Source organism: Stomoxys calcitrans, chromosome 4 (genome assembly GCF_963082655.1).
Source record: "Stomoxys calcitrans chromosome 4, idStoCalc2.1, whole genome shotgun sequence".
In the NCBI taxonomy this organism is placed as follows: domain Eukaryota; kingdom Metazoa; phylum Arthropoda; class Insecta; order Diptera; family Muscidae; genus Stomoxys; species Stomoxys calcitrans.
The window spans coordinates 13,663,369-13,679,519 of record NC_081555.1 but is presented as its reverse complement, the minus strand read 5'-3'; the positions used below and the strand labels follow the sequence as shown (position 1 = coordinate 13,679,519).

Sequence of the window (16,151 nt, the reverse complement as noted above, 5' to 3'; positions counted from 1 at the left end):
TGTCTGAAAACGGGAAAATCCATATATTTTTTGTTGTTTTGCAAAAAATTTCATATTCTTCGCCAAAAGCCTAAAATTTTTTTTGTCTCAGTGATTTACTGCTCCTAACGGTTTTTTCTTTACACTTTAAAGAAAACAGATAAAAAGAAGTAATTTAATCCGGTCTTATGTATAACAGTTTTCCTATTGGTTGGTTTTTTCGAGTTTAAGCTCTCCTCTTTTAGTTGATTTGTAACTCGTTCGTCGTTTATTTTTCTCTCATTGGAAGCCAGTTAATAGGACAAGAAAAAAAGAAAAAACCGCCCACGACATGGGAATAGAGAAAAGTACGACAATGCAAATTAAAGGAACGAGAATATTAAAATAGGAATAACGAGTAGTAACAAGACAAGGAAGACAAAAAGAAGTAAGAAAAAAGTGAACAGCAAAACAAAATAAAATAAAAAGAAAGAGATTAAAACTTTCTTTTCAATATTTAAACCCATTTGAAGATTTGAAGATACTTGGAAAAATTTTCTAAATATTTATTTTAGAAATTTGCCTAAATAAAATTTTGAAAAAAAAAAAAAAAAAAAAAAATTAAAAGCAATTACTTAATGAAAATTCGTGAATAGTGTGAAAATCTATTTTGAACAGAAAACAGTTTAGGCTGAATGCAACAAAATCAAAAATATGACATTTCCAACAACCAGGTAAATTGTTTACATTTATCGCCTTATTCCTTATTATTCATCTCATTTTATCGCCTTATTATGGCCTCTTTGCTAACAAATGTAGTTTATATAACATTAAAAATTTCACATTGAGACATCACATCATTAACGACATCACACATTTCCTCCCTTATTGCACTTCCCTCATATTTATCATATTGCACTGCCTTCATACATAATCAGTTCATGTAGTACTGCCATCATATTGGAATATTCCAAGAAATCATATTACAGAAAGTTATGATCAAAACAAATCATGGAGAAAGAATAAATGTAAACAAAATCGAACAATTTGAACATCGCTTAGATACATTTACTGTTGTTATATGATCAGCTGAGATGAAACTCTACCATACACTCGAACGAAAATCTCAGTTCGATTGAACATATGCAAGGCCGAATAAACAAATTCGAAGTGAAGTTTGCACAGATAGTAATAAAATATAATTTACAACGCACCTACGAATAAATATAGAAATGTACATGCTTTAATTAGACGTCTTTGATTTATAGACCTTGAATGCTTTAAAGTGGCAGATTTTTGCCTGAATAACGTATACATCGTTAAGTACACTATCCTTATTGGATTTTTGAGTAGACTGAATGCAAATATTTATCACATTTAATTTATTCGGATTCACTTCCGCTAATTTGTAAAATTTTACTATTGAATCTGGATAATCTCATTTGTCCACGGTCCGGTCCGGCAGTCTTTACTTATATGAATTGAAATTCATTACTCAAACGTAACTTGGCCTCGAGTTTTTTGCTCTGCATCTCTACTCCGCCTTAAGTAATCATTTCCGACACATATCGTTCGGATTTGTAGTGGACTTCGTCGTTCTGAAATCTACGCACTTACGGCATAAGTTATTGGATATAGCTTCTTTATACTCATTGTGTTAAAAGAAAGTGCCCTGCTCTTTCTGCCAAGTTTATGTTTAGTTTTTTTTTATCTTTCTTGATAAGAAGATTTTATACCTACATATAGATCGATCAGATTGTCGGAACTTGCGTTCTATTTTTCTTTACGTTTGGGACACTTCAAACTTGTACGCTTCGCCAATCTTCTGCTGGCAATTTTTTTTTTTTTTGTTGAAGAACGGGATTGTTGTGGTTCCTAGGCGTTTTATGTCTGTTGGAGACTGTGAGATTGTCTCGAATCATCGGTTTCTGTCTTTTCAATAGAGGCGGTTTTCATCACTATTCCTTAGGTACGCAAGATTTTCCGGACACCAAAAGATCTATTCGATTCTTCTTTTATTTTCCGTTGACGTTGCTTCGTATAGTCTTATAACGGAAATGAGCACAACAGAGGCGAGTTCCGACACTATGTCGAACGCAAACGCGTCTACAGATGCATCGGGATCGAAAGGAGCATTTAACAGAATTCAGGCTTCGCCCGATCAAGAGAAGTTTTTATTCAATTGTGACCATCTGGTCGCGTTTTGCACACAGTTCGAGCAAAGCGATATTGCGGATCAGACTGATTCGGTTTTAGAGGTGAAGCTGGAGGACTTGGAGAATCGTTGGAGACGATTGCAGGAGACCTATGAGGGTCTAATGTTGTCACCACGGGCCTCTAATACGAAGGATTTCCGGGAAAATGCAAAAATTAATTTTCATGCCAGTTCTGAGGCATATTATACCGCCAGGTCCCAGATTCTGGATATACTCAGAATATCCGGTGGGTATTCTCGTCAAAACACACGGCACAGTCTCGTTCCGGAATATATACCCCAAAACCAAAATGTGTCCCACAACTCGTCTCAAGATATTTCGAATATCTGCATTAAAGTGCCACCCTGTGACACAGAGGTGTTTAAGGGCGGATATGAGCAATGGCCCTCGTTTCGTGACATGTTCACGGCCGTATATGTGAACCATCCGAAATTGACCCCAGCTCAGAAACTTTATCATTTGAGGAACAAGACTCAAGGGGGGGCAGGCGCAATAGTTAAGAGATTCCCTCTCTGCGACGAAAATTTCAGTCTAGCGTGGAGCGCATTAAAATCCCGGTACGAGAACAAGCGTGTGCTGGTAGATAATCAGTTGAAAGTGCTGTTCAATATTCCTGTCGCAATGGTAGAGAACAGTGAATCTATCCAAAAGATTCAATCCACAACCAACGATTGCTTGTGTACCTTGAAGACACTCGGCGTGAATATTGAGAGTTGGGATCCATTGCTAATTTACCTAGTGTCTACCAAGTTGCCTGACGAGACTCTGGCACTTTGGGAACAATCCCTTAAATCCCACCGCGAGTTGCCAACTTGGAGCCAACTCGATGAGTTTTTGGTTAACCGATTTGAAGTGGTCGAAAGAATTCATAGTATAAAATCCACTAAACAAGGAAATACACCTCCTACCAAAAGTCCTGAGAAAATTCAGACATATCATTCACAGGATAAACTCGACCAGTCTCCGTGCCCCCTATGTGATTCGAAACACAGCATAAGATCCTGTCAGAAATTCCGGGAATTCACTGCTCAACAACGAGTTGATTTTGTTTATGCAAACAAAATATGTGGCAACTGCCTATCCTCAGCTCATCTCAAATCAAACTGTAGGAGTAAGAACAAGTGCATTATATGCCACAAGACTCACCATACCCTTCTTCACCTTAAAGGTAAACCACATAAAGATAGTGGCACGATAACTGAGAAATCAGAAACCGCCAGTGAAACTCGTCCTGCATCTAACGAGGTAAGGACAAATATCTCGTCTCAAGCTGAGGCTCCCGCTAGTTCACAACGCTCCTGCTCTGTCCAGGCTAATTTGGCTTCAAACAATGACATGATTCTTCTAAGGACTGCATTGATCCAGATTGCGCATCAAGGAGAGCATTTCACCATAAGGGCTTTGATCGATCCAGGTTCTCAACGAACGTTCGTTTCTGAAAAAATGCTAAACCGTTTACAAATTCCAACTTCAAAAGCCCATTTTCTGATAACGGGTATTGGCAATCAAGAGCAATCGTCCGAGAAAGAATGTCAACTGACCATTGTGTCAGAAAAGCATGGTATAGAGTTTGAAGTTTCTGCCATTGTCTTACCTAAAGTCACAAAGCGATTTCCTTCAGTTTCCTTTGAGATCTCTAATCCATCTGAGCTTGATGGGCTGGATTTAGCAGACCCTTACTTTAACAGATCATCTCAAATAGATCTCATTCTTGGAAACGACTCTGAACGTTTCATAAATCTAGAAGGTATTAAAAAGAACATTTGTGGCGAGACATCAGCCTACAATACCATATTCGGCTGGGTACTTAGTGGTCCAATGCGGACTGAAACGTATCACTCATTCTCTACCAACGTAATAGAATCGGAGGAGGTTGCGATCAGTCAACTCCTGAGAAGATTCTGGGAACAAGAACAAGTTCCAACCTCTCATCTCGGCTCTGAATCGGATTCATATTGTGAGGAACTATTCGAAAGAACTACCACAAGGTCCACGGACGGACGCTATATTGTTCGGCTTCCATTCAAAAAGGAATTTCCTGGGTCCATTCATCTTGGTTCGTCCCGATTTCTAGCTCTGGCTCAATTTAACCGTATGGGGAGAAATCTCTCTAAGGAACCCGATGTAGGATCTCAATACTGCTCTGTTTTGAATGAGTACATTTCCCTCGACCACGCGGAGGAAACTTCGTCACAGGAAATTTCCGAGAGTGGAAAGTTCTTTTCATTCTACTTACCCCACCACGCGGTAATTCGTCCCGAACATAGAACCACAAAATTAAGGGTGGTTTTTAATGCCTCTCGCAAGTCCAAGTCAGGCTATTCGCTCAATGATGTGCTACACACTGGACCGGCTCTTCAATCTGACTTGATCTCCGTTATTCTTAACTGGCGCAAATATCAGTATGTGTTTTGTGGAGACATACAGAAGATGTATCGTCAAGTCCTTATACATCCGCAAGACCGGCCTTATCAGCGAATACTCATCCGCCCGGGCATCAATGACCCCGTAAGAGATTTTCAATTGAAAACGGTGACATTCGGGATAAATTGTGCACCATTCCTGGCCATTCGCACTCTGCTCCAATTAGCCTCCGATACTGAAGACCAGTTTCCCAAAGTTGCGGATATTCTTAGAGGCGAGACATATGTGGATGATATACTATCCGGAGGATTTTCAATTGATGAGGCTATTGATGCTCAGAATGATCTGAAGACAGTTCTATCCAGTGCCGGTTTTCCTTTAAAGAAAATTGCCGCAAACGATTCCAGATTGCTTTCTCAGGTGGCAAAGGAGGATTTGCTTGATTCTGAATTTCTTCAGTTTGACGAGTCCAGTTCTACTAAGACTCTTGGCGTTAAGTGGAACGCAATGAGCGATAAATTTTCTTATTCCCTTGGATCGATCTCTCCAGACCGGACCACTACAAAAAGGAAGGTACTTTCAGCTGTTGCACAATTATTTGATCCCGCGGGATGGGTAGCCCCAATTGTCATTAGGTCTAAAGTGTTGATGCAACAGCTTTGGCTGGAGGGGGTTAATTGGGATGAAACTCTCAGCACCGAATCTCAGAATAAATGGGATGCTCTTGTCTCTGATCTGAGCCACATCGACTCCATTTCAATCCCAAGATGGCTACAATATAACCCTACTGACATGGTGGAAATCCACGGATTTTGTGATGCTTCACAATCTGCTTTCTGTGCTTGTGTGTACGTGCGGTGCACAGCTTCAAATTCTGTGGTTTGTACGAATCTATTGCTTGCAAAGAGCAGAGTTGCCCCCCTCAAGACTGTAAGTTTACCACGCTTAGAGTTAAATGGAGCGTATCTTTTGGCAGAACTTGTTAATTACGTCGTATCGACTTTTGACTTTCGAATAGGTGGTATTACCTTATGGACGGATTCCACTATAGTGCTAGGCTGGCTAATGAAACCACCATGGACATGGGAGACCTATATAGCGAATCGGACGTCCAAGATACACGATCTTATACCTGGTGGAACTTGGCGACATGTTCCTACCCATGATAATCCTGCAGACCTGGGAACTAGGGGATGCAGGCCCCGCGATCTGACTGATAATACGTTATGGTTCAATGGACCCACTTGGTTAAAGGAGGCACCGTCAGAATGGCCAAACAGGAGCCCATTGATCATCCCTGAGATAGGAAAACGTCCTAATGTTCGGGTCATGCATGAGGTCGTTGAGGACTCGGATATTTTGATTCAATTTTCTTCTTATTCTCGGGCATTGAGAGTTATTTCCCACATGTTTCGTTTTTACAATAACTGCCTAAGTAGATTCAGGGGTAAACCCAGGAACACATCTCCAGTCCTCATCCATTCCGAAGCTTTATTTACGAAAAATCGATTGATAATGTTGGCTCAGCTCAGGTGGTATGCCGAGGAATATAGACAGGTCAGTAAGTCTGAGGAGTTGTCTAAGAAAAGCTCCTTGAAATGCTTGAACCCTTTCATGGATCAGAACAATGTGTTACGTGTGAACGGTCGACTCGCCTCTTGTTCCCTGCCGTACAATGAAAAATTCCCTATCATTCTTCCTGGGAAATCACGTTTTTGTCAATTATATCTACTCTATTTGCACTCTATTCTTGTCCACGGCGAATGTATATTGATGTGTCGAATGGTGCAAACAGAATTCTACATCTCACGTCTCAAACCTAGGGTTAAAAGTATAATTCGCAAATGCAAGACGTGCATTATTTTCAGGAAAAAACCCTGTGTTCAAATTATGGCTCCACTGCCTCCGGAGAGATGCGCATTAACTCCTCCCTTTCATGTCACTGGCATAGATTTTGCCGGGCCTTTTGAGCTTAAAAGTTCAACTCTACGGCGGTCTCCTCTCTTAAAGGGCTATGTCAGCATATTTGTATGTTTCGCCACAAAGGCCATACATTTAGAACCTTGCTCAGAGCTTTCCTCGCTGGCCTTTGAGGCGGCCTTTTTCAGATTTTTGGGGAGGCGAGGACTACCTCGCAAGGTAGTATCTGACAATGGAAGGAACTTCATTGGTGCAAGTCGGAGGATGCTCAGGGAATTCAGGAGCTTTATTCAAGTCACAGCTGTAGATATCTCGGAGAAATATTCGACACAGGGGTTTGAATGGCAATTTATACCCCCCCATGCTCCACATATGGGGGGACTCTGGGAATCGGCAGTTAAGAGCTTCAAACACCATTTTAGGAGGATAGCAGGGGCCCACTTGTTCACATTCGAACAATTTGCTACAGTTCTGGCTCGTATTGAGGGAGTTTTGAATTCACGCCCTATCTCCGCTGTGTCAGAAGATCCGAATGATCTCACAGCCTTGACTCCAGGCCATTTTTTGAAGGGGTCTCCCATAATGTCGTTTCCGGAACCGATTGCACAAGACATCTCTGTAATAAATAGGTGGCTTAAGCTAAAAGCTATTCATCACCAATTCTCTATACGTTGGAAGGAAGATTATCTAAAAGCGCTGCAGAAACGATATAAGTGGAGAACCAAGTCTCCGAATATAAAGATCGACGAGCTTGTAGTCGTGATGGACGACTTGTTGCCCCCAAGTGACTGGCGCTTGGGACGTATTGTGAAGACATATTCTGGGTCTGATGACAATATCCGCATCGCGGATATTCGGGTATCTTCTGGGACGATAACCCGCCCCATCGTGAAGCTATGTCACTTGCCAATTTTAGATTAGCCTTTGACCGTTTTTTTTTTTTTTTTGCAATATTCTATCGCTTCATCCGATTCATTTAACATATCCAATAACATGTCATTTCAGACTCCCCACTCTAATAAAATTAGGCATTAACCTACTTTCTTATTTCAGATCATCAAAAGAAAGTTCAAAATGCGCGTACGTGATATATACACCTGCATGTTGTGCAAGATGCGTCACTCCTTACGGTACTGCCCTAAATTTGTAATGATGAGTGTGTCAGACAGAAGGATCGTTATCCGCAAATTTAAATACTGCATCAATTGTCTTGCGAGGAGCCACACGATAGAAAAATGCCATTCCGAGGAAACGTGCCGCAAGTGCAGGTATCAACATCATACTATGCTGCATCCGAAGCCTACTCGAGAGCCTAAATCCGAGAGGAGCACAGAAGTCAGCATAAATCTCCGTTCTAGACTGGGTCAGCAGTCACAAAAAGTCAATAAAACGTCGCCTCAAGGTCAACAACGATCTACAACCTTAAGAAAGACCAAACAACAACACAGCAAGGTACAAAAGACGGCCAAACGATACCCCAAGACAAGAAAAAATAATTTACCCAATATTATGCAACCAGATCCGATGCTTCTTTCTGAGGCCATAAAGTCTTTGGCGTCCGTGCTTTGTGCATCTTCTGTTGCACAAGTGCAAGGCCGGCGCCATGGACAAAATTGAAGTTTTGTCCTTAACTATTTACATGAATTTGAACTATTTAAATGAAATTGAATTTCCTAACGTCTGTTATTGTGAATTATCTAAGAGATGTATTTAAATTTCCCTACCACATATGCTAAGTGGTAATAGAATAGGCACTTAGTTTGTAAGTACTAAAATATCTCCCTTTCGTATGTGAAGTTACACTTGCTTCACTTCTGGCACAACCACGAAAAGGTGAGCATCTCTTCTCTTCTCTACTTTTTTATTACTTTAAATAAAATTTATAACGTTGAAAGTTGAACTCATACGGCTATTGTTTTTTTTTGTTTTATCATTTGGGCAACTGCTACAACGACGTTATTATTTCTCTCTATTGAGAAATAATAACTTCCAACAACAACAAACCCTACAGTCCACTCTTCTCCACTAGGAATCTTCAGAGTTATATTTGGTGGTTCCCATCTCTGCACACTGAAAGATCCCCCCACGTTTCTTCAATTAGATTCCCATGCGATCCCGATCTTCTGATTTTGGGCGGTACTTTTGATGCGGTCTTGGGCTTGGGGTGGAGCCTTGGTACTTGCATTTTTGACATCATATTCGAATACCTTTCATTAGAGTCCCATATTGTCCCAATCGGTCCACTTTGATTATGGGAGGTTTTGGGCTTGGGACGGCTCCCTTAGATACTTGGATCCAATTTTAAATATCATTTTCATACTCTACTCTCGAAGACCTTTCATTGAAGTTCTATATTACCCCGATTGGTCTTTTTTAATTTTGGGCGGTACTCTTGGGGGACGCCCTAGTCATATGGATCCGATTTTGGGCACCTTATTCGTATTCTACTCCCGAAAGCCTTTCATTTGAGTCCCATATTTTCCCGATCGGTTCACTTTTGATTTTGGGCGCTACTTATGGGGTGGTTTTTGGCCTGGGGCACAATTTTTAATACCATATTTCTATTTTACTCCCAAATACCTTTCATATGAGTCCCATATAGTCCCGATCGGTAAAGGTCCTTCTGGGGGGTTTTGGGGGGTGGGAAGACTCCACGGACACCAAGGAATATCTTTTTATGTCATATTTGTACTCTACTTTTAAATACCTTTCATTTGATACCCATATTGCCCCAATCGGTAAACATATCTGTTCGGGTGGGTTTTGGGATGGGGCGTCCCCCCACCATAAAATTTTGTCAAATTTTTATTTTTATATAAAATTTTGTCAAACTGTATTTCCGTAGAAAATTTAGTAAAAATGTTTGTTTTTCAAAGAAAATCAGAAATACATTTTTGAAGAAAAAATTGTCCGAATTTTGTTTGTATAGAAAATTTTATCAAGATTTTATTTCTATTAAAAATGTTCGTCAAAATTTTAATATTATAGAAATTTTTGTATTTTTTTTTTCTATAGAAAATTTTGTAAAAATTTTTTGTTAATAGGATTTTTTCAAAATTTTACTTCTATAAAAATTTTGGTAAAAATTTAATCAACATTTTTTTCTATAGAAAAATTTTTCAAAACTTTGTTCTTCAAAAAATTTTTCCAAAATTTTATTTCAATAGAAAATTGTGTCAAAATTTTATTTTTATAGAAAATTTTCTCAAAATTAGATTTATATAGTAAATTTTAATTTTGTTGAAAATTTTGTCAAAATTTAATTTCTGTTGAAAATTTTACGAAAATTTTATTTCTGTAGAAAATTTTATCAAAATTTTATTTTTATAGAAAATTTTATCAAAGTCTTGTTTTTACAGAAAATGTTGTCAAAAAAAATTTTTTATAGAACATTTTGTCAAAAAATTTGTTTTAAAGAAAATTTAGATCAAATTTTATTTTATTAAAAAAATATTTATTTTCTGAAAAAATTTTGGTTTGAGAAAAATGTCTAAATCATCATTTTGTTTTATCTTAATCATTAAAAATTTTTTCTTCTAAAGCTGACCTCATCAAAGATTTCTTTTAACCCCTATTTTTTTTTTCAAACTTATAAAACCGATTTCCTTCACCCTGAACAATCGCTAAGCCATTGTTAAAAAACACACATCGATGATGACCCAATGACGACCATTTAGCAAAGACCTTGAAAATGTATTTCATGCCAAAACGTTACTAAACTTCAAGCCGTAATGAAAACAAACAACAAAAGAGGAACTGTTAAAAACTGTAAAGCCAATGTGTTAAAAGCAAAAGAAAGTAAAAGGCAAGACAAGTTGACAAAGACAATAGCCTGAAAACTAAAACTGTAAACTGTAGAGTCCAACAGAAATACGCCCGCAGCTTTTAAATGGCATAACAGGCAGAAGATTCATTTTTGCACAAGAAATCGCAAAAACACCAAAAATAGAAACCGGTTAACCCAAATATATGGGGGATTTTGGTTAGCTAAAAACTGTACAAAAAAAAGGTTAAGACATTATGTAACTTAAGTTTTTTTGTTGTTGCGAGGAGCAAGATGAAGATGGCACCAGGGGGAATAAATCTTTTAAATTTATGAGGTGTAAATAAAACCATTGTTTTAATTGCCAAGAGGAAGTGTAAAAATGTTATTAGCAGATGAGCAGATAGTTAATTTAAGATAATCACATGCAAAACACAATTTACATACTTTGCAGTTAAAGGTTACATGAAAAAATTGTTTTTTTTAACAAAAAAATTTTATTTCTGTGCAAAATCTAAAAAAATTGATTGAAAAATATTGACAAAAAAATTTAAAAAATTTGCTAAAAAAAAACAAACTTTTTTAATAAAATATTCGAAATAAAATTTTGACAATATTTTCTATAGAAATAAAATGTTGACATTTTCTATAGAAATAAAATTTTGACAAAACCTTTTTATATACAATATAAATAAAATATATACAAAAATCAATTTGTGTTTGTTTGTCAGTTTATTCCGTATGGACTCAAAAACGGCTGAACCGATAACCTTAAAATTTTTCGTTGGTCTGGAAGTAAACATAGGTTATATAATTTTTTGATATTGGAAGGGGGGCAAATTGGTCTAGAAGTAAACATAGGCTATATAATTTTTTGATATCGAAAGGGGGGCGGACCCTCCCCTTTACACCAAAAAGTACAACCCAAAAATGAAAGTGGACCAATCGGGACAATATGGGACTCCAATGAAAGGTATTCAGGAGAAGAGTATATAATTTCATATTAAAAATTGGGTTTAAGTAACTGGGAGGCCGCCCAAACCGCCCAAAATAGGTTTATTGGATGATCATGATAATATGGGACTCAAATGAAAGGCATTCAGGAGTAGATTACGAATATGGTCAGGAAGCAGGAATAGATTTTATAATTTTTTAATATCGGAAAGGGGCGGGACCTCCCCCGTTACCTCAAAAACACCACCCAAAATCAAAGGTGAACCGATAAGGACAATATGAGTATCAAATGAAGGGTATTGAAGAATAGACTACGAATGTGGTAATCAAAATTTGGTCCAAGTACCCAGGAAGTCGCCCTTACCCCAAAACTTCTCCAAGCAGATAAATTGAACGTTCCTATCAATATGGGCTCAAATGAAAAGTATGCGGGAGTAGCTAACGAATCTGGCATACAAAATCAGGTCGAAGTATAGGGTATCACCCCACCCCGCCAAAACGCCCAAATAGGCGTATTAGCCAATCACGACTATTTGGGACTCGGTTTGTTTGTTTATTCCGTATAGACTCAAAAACAGCAAAACCGATTTTCTCGAAATTTTCGCAGATTGTGTAATTTGGTCTAGAAGGAAATATAGGCTATATAATTTTTCAACATCGGAGGGGGAGAGGACTCTCCCCCTAACCCGAAAAATACTACCCAAAAATAAAAGTGGACCGACAATATGGGTATCAAACGAAAGGTATAAGAGAGTAAAATACGAATATGGTATTAGCATTTGAATTTGAATGAAGTACGTATCGGGCCGCCCCAACACCAAAACTCCTCCTTGTAGACAAATTAAAAGTTCTTATCAATATGGGGTTCAAATGAAAGCTATTTGGAAGCATATTACGAATCTGGCATACAAAATCTGGTTGAAGCATAGGGGGTCACGCCACCCCGACCACTCGATATCGATGGTGGGCGTACGTACCCTCCCACTTACCCCATAAACACCACCGAAAATTAAAGTAGACCGATTGGAACAATACGGACATCATATGAAAGGTATGGGAGACTAGAATACGAATATGGTATTAAAATTTGAGTCTAAGTACCCAACGGGCCGCCCAATCCCAAAACTCTCCCAAACAGATTATTGGACGTTCATGTCAATATGGGACTCAAATGAAAGGTATTTGGGTACTCCCAATTTACGATGTTTGCCAAAAAATTAAGTCCATATAATGGGAGGTGTACTTACTGCAATATAGGAGTCCAAAGAAAGGTATAAGGGAGTAGAGCAAAAATTTGTGCATAAAAGTTTCATTAAAGAACAGAGGCCAACTTCTCACAGATCAATGAGTCCTGTCCGATTCAAGTTTAAGCTTAATGATAAAGAATCGCTTTTTTTATAGCCGAGTCACAAGGGCATCCCGGATGGCGACACCTATAGAGGGAGAAGTTTTTATAAAATGTCTATGCATGACATACTTACTCACAGATGTCACCAACATTTGGAGGGGATAACCAGCATTTAAAATTTTCTAATGTTTTCGTCCAGGCCACCGTAGCGCAGAGGTTAACATGTCCGCCTATGACGCTGAACGCCTGGGTTCGATTCCTGGCGAGACCATCAGAAAAATTTTTCAGCGGTGGTTTTCCCCTCCTAATGCTGGCAACATTTGTGAGGTACTATGCCATGTAAAACTTCTCTCCAAAGAGGTGTCGGCACGCCCTTCGGACTCGGCTATAAAAAGGAGGTCCCTTATCATCGAGCTTAAAACTTAAATCGGACTGCGTTCATTGATATGTGAGAAGTTTGCCCCTGTTCCTTAGTGGAATGTTCATGGGCAAAGTTGGCATTTGCAATGTTTTCGTCTGGATTTGAACCAACGCCTACTTGCTTACTTCTGCGTTTCAATGACACGAATTCGATATTCACACTCAGGACGGAATGTCCCTTAAAACACAACTAAAACAAGGCTTATATATAGGGCTCAAATAAAAGGTATAAGAGCGTAAAAGCTGCGGAGCGAGAACGGTTCGACTGGTTTGCCATAAAAAAAAATTTTAGGAACATTTTTTATAAAAAAAAATTTTTAGGAAAATTTTTTATAAAAAAAATTTTAAGAAAATTTTTTATAAAAAAAAAATGTAAGAAAACTTTTTATAAAAAAAATTAAGAAAATTTTTTATAAAAAAAATTTAAAGAAAATTTTTTATAAAAAAAATTTTAATTGTAGCGGTTTTTGTTGACCTTAAAACGGAAAACAAAACAAAAATTTTACAAAAAAATCCTATAAAAATAAAATGTTGACAAAATTTTCTATTAAAATAAAATTTTGAAATTTTTTTTTTCATTTTTGTTTAAAAACATAACTTTTTTTTCTTTAATTTAATGAATAGTTATTTAAAGTATTAAATTTAATTAAAATTTTATTTTCTTGTTATAACTTAGTTTATGACATTTCATATTTTTATTTTTAGTTGCAATTGCATACCCAAGTCGCGAAACTCCCACAATTGTTTGCAATGGGCACTTTTTCACAAATAAGACACGCATTACATTGTTTTTTTTTTTTTATTTTTTATTGTTGTTAATTATCTATGCTGATTACTGCAACATCTTAACGCTTGCAATGCAATGCAGTAAATGGCACAATTTCGCATGCTGGTGTAAATGATACACCAAACTTTGAAAAGATTGCAGTAAGCAGCTCATAGCGCCTGTAGTCTTAGACAAGAAGAAAGAAAACAACCCATCGACAATATTTCAAAACATTTTGTGGGAAATACTACAGCCCATGAAGTGTTGGAAAAGTGTAATGCAATAGTAATGACTATTGCAGTGAATTTTTGTGAATATGAAAATGTGTGAAAACCAACACAGTGGGTTGAGATTAAAATTCAGAAAAAAATAAAAAATCAAAAATACAAAACCAAACAGAATTTTTAAAGAATAATAAACTAATTAACAAATTTTATATAAAAAAAATGTTTAAAAATTTTTGTACAGACAAAAAAAAAACTTTATTTTTTCAAAATTTTCTTAGGCCATTACCACCCACAGTGCCTTACTATCATAGTGATTACAAAAAATTACCAACAATTGTATATGCTGCCCATTCGCATACAAGACATTTGAGTCTTATGGCCCAGCAGCTCTTACACCCAGCCTCAAGCATGGAGTCAACAAACAAAAAAATTGCAAATAAAAAACGCACACCAAATAAAAATAAAAAAAGAAGCCGATTGAATTCAACAGCGTCTGGCTATTGACTGTCTGAGAGCGAGTGTGTTAAAGTTGGCCGGGTGGCTTGGATGGCTGTGTTGGTGTCTGTCTGGCCAGGCCAGCTGATCCATCATAGCAAAGTTGAATAAACTTGTTTATGGCATTTTAGGTGGGCTTATTGTTTTTTTTTTCTTTTTCATACTGTCATCTGCAAACTCTTGTTTGCGGTCTAGCTGTATGTCTTTCGGTCTTTCTGCGTCTAGTTTTTTTATTTATTTTTATTTCTATTATTTTATTTGTTTTTATTTCTTATTCTCTGCCTCTGTGGAATTTTTAACATATTTTTCATGGTGTACAACTCCATGGCTTCCATGGTGCATGGTGCTGACCCAATTTCATTGTTTCATACTTCGCATAGTGTGCATTTGTTAGCAATCGCAACAGAGAAAAATTATGGCCGCAAGCTAAATGTTTGTTAAATAATTTAATGTTTGCCATAGGTGTAGCAAAAAAAAAATCGATAGTCCAATACACATATGTCGGCGAGTGTGTTGGACCTTTAACATTGTTGCCAAGGGGACACAGCAATTAATTGCAAAATTTTATTTCTAAAGCGAAGAGTAAATTTACAAACAAAGATAGGGAAGAGATACCCACCATCATAAATGCGCCTCTTATGGGCCCAAAACCTTAAATCGATAGATCGGTCTATATGGCAGCTATAATCAAATCTGGACAGATCCGGTTCAAATTGAAGAAGGATGTCGAAGGCTCAAACACAACTCACTGTCCCAAAATTTGGCGAAATCGGACAATAAAAGCGCTTTTTATGGGTCCAAAACCTTAAATCGAGAGATGGGTCTATAGGGCAGCTATAACCAAATCTGGACCGATCTGGACAAAATTCAAAAAAGATGTCAAAGGGCCTAACACAACTCACTCTCCCAAATTTCGGCGACATCGTACAATAAATGCGCCTTTTATGGGTACAAAACCTTAAATCGAGAGATCGGTCTATATGGCAGCTATATACAAATCTAAACTGATCTGGACAGAATTCAAAAAAGATGTCAAAGGGCCTAACACAACTCTTTGTCCCAAATTTCGGCGAAATCGGACAATAAATGCGGGCCCAAAACCTTAAATCGAGAGATCGGTCTCTATGGCAGCTATATCCAAATCTGGACCGATCTGGACCAAATTCAAAAAAGATGCCAAAGGGCCTAACACAACTCACTGTCCCAAATTTCGGCGACATCGGACAATAAATGTGCCTTTTATGGAGCCAAGACTTTAAATCGAGAGATCGGTCTATAGGGCAGCTATATCCAAATCTGGGCCGATCTCGACCATATTCAAAAAAGATGTCGAAGGGCCTTACAAAAGTCTTTGTCCCAAATTTCGGCGAAATCGGACAATAAATTTCCCTTTTATGGAGCCAAAAATTTAAATGGAGAGATAGGCCTATATGGCAGCTATATCCAAATCTGGACCGATCTGGACTAAATTCAAAAATTATGTCGAAGATCCTAGCACAACTCACTGTCCCAAATTTCGGCGAAATCGGACAATAAATGCACCTTTTATGGGCAAAAAACCTTAAATCGAGAGATCGGTCTATATGGCAGCTATATTCAAATCTGGACCGATCTGGAACAAATTCAAAAAAGATGTCGAAGGGCCTAACACAACTCACTGTCCCAAATTTCGCCGAAATCGGTCATTAAATACGCCTTTTATGGGCCCAAAACCTTAAAT

At 37.6% G+C, this 16,151-nt stretch overlaps 1 protein-coding gene across 1 annotated transcript; it reads left to right on the top strand.

Annotated features, from left to right (window-relative positions):
- The first annotated feature begins 606 nt into the window (after positions 1-606).
- LOC131997336 (uncharacterized) lies at positions 607-8,358 on the top strand. Its single transcript, XM_059368184.1, has 2 exons — positions 607-692; positions 7,512-8,358. The coding sequence occupies exons 1-2, from the start codon at positions 654-656 to the stop codon at positions 8,073-8,075; spliced, it is 603 nt and encodes a 200-aa protein (XP_059224167.1). The 5' UTR covers positions 607-653; the 3' UTR covers positions 8,076-8,358.
- The last annotated feature ends 7,793 nt before the right edge of the window (positions 8,359-16,151 follow it).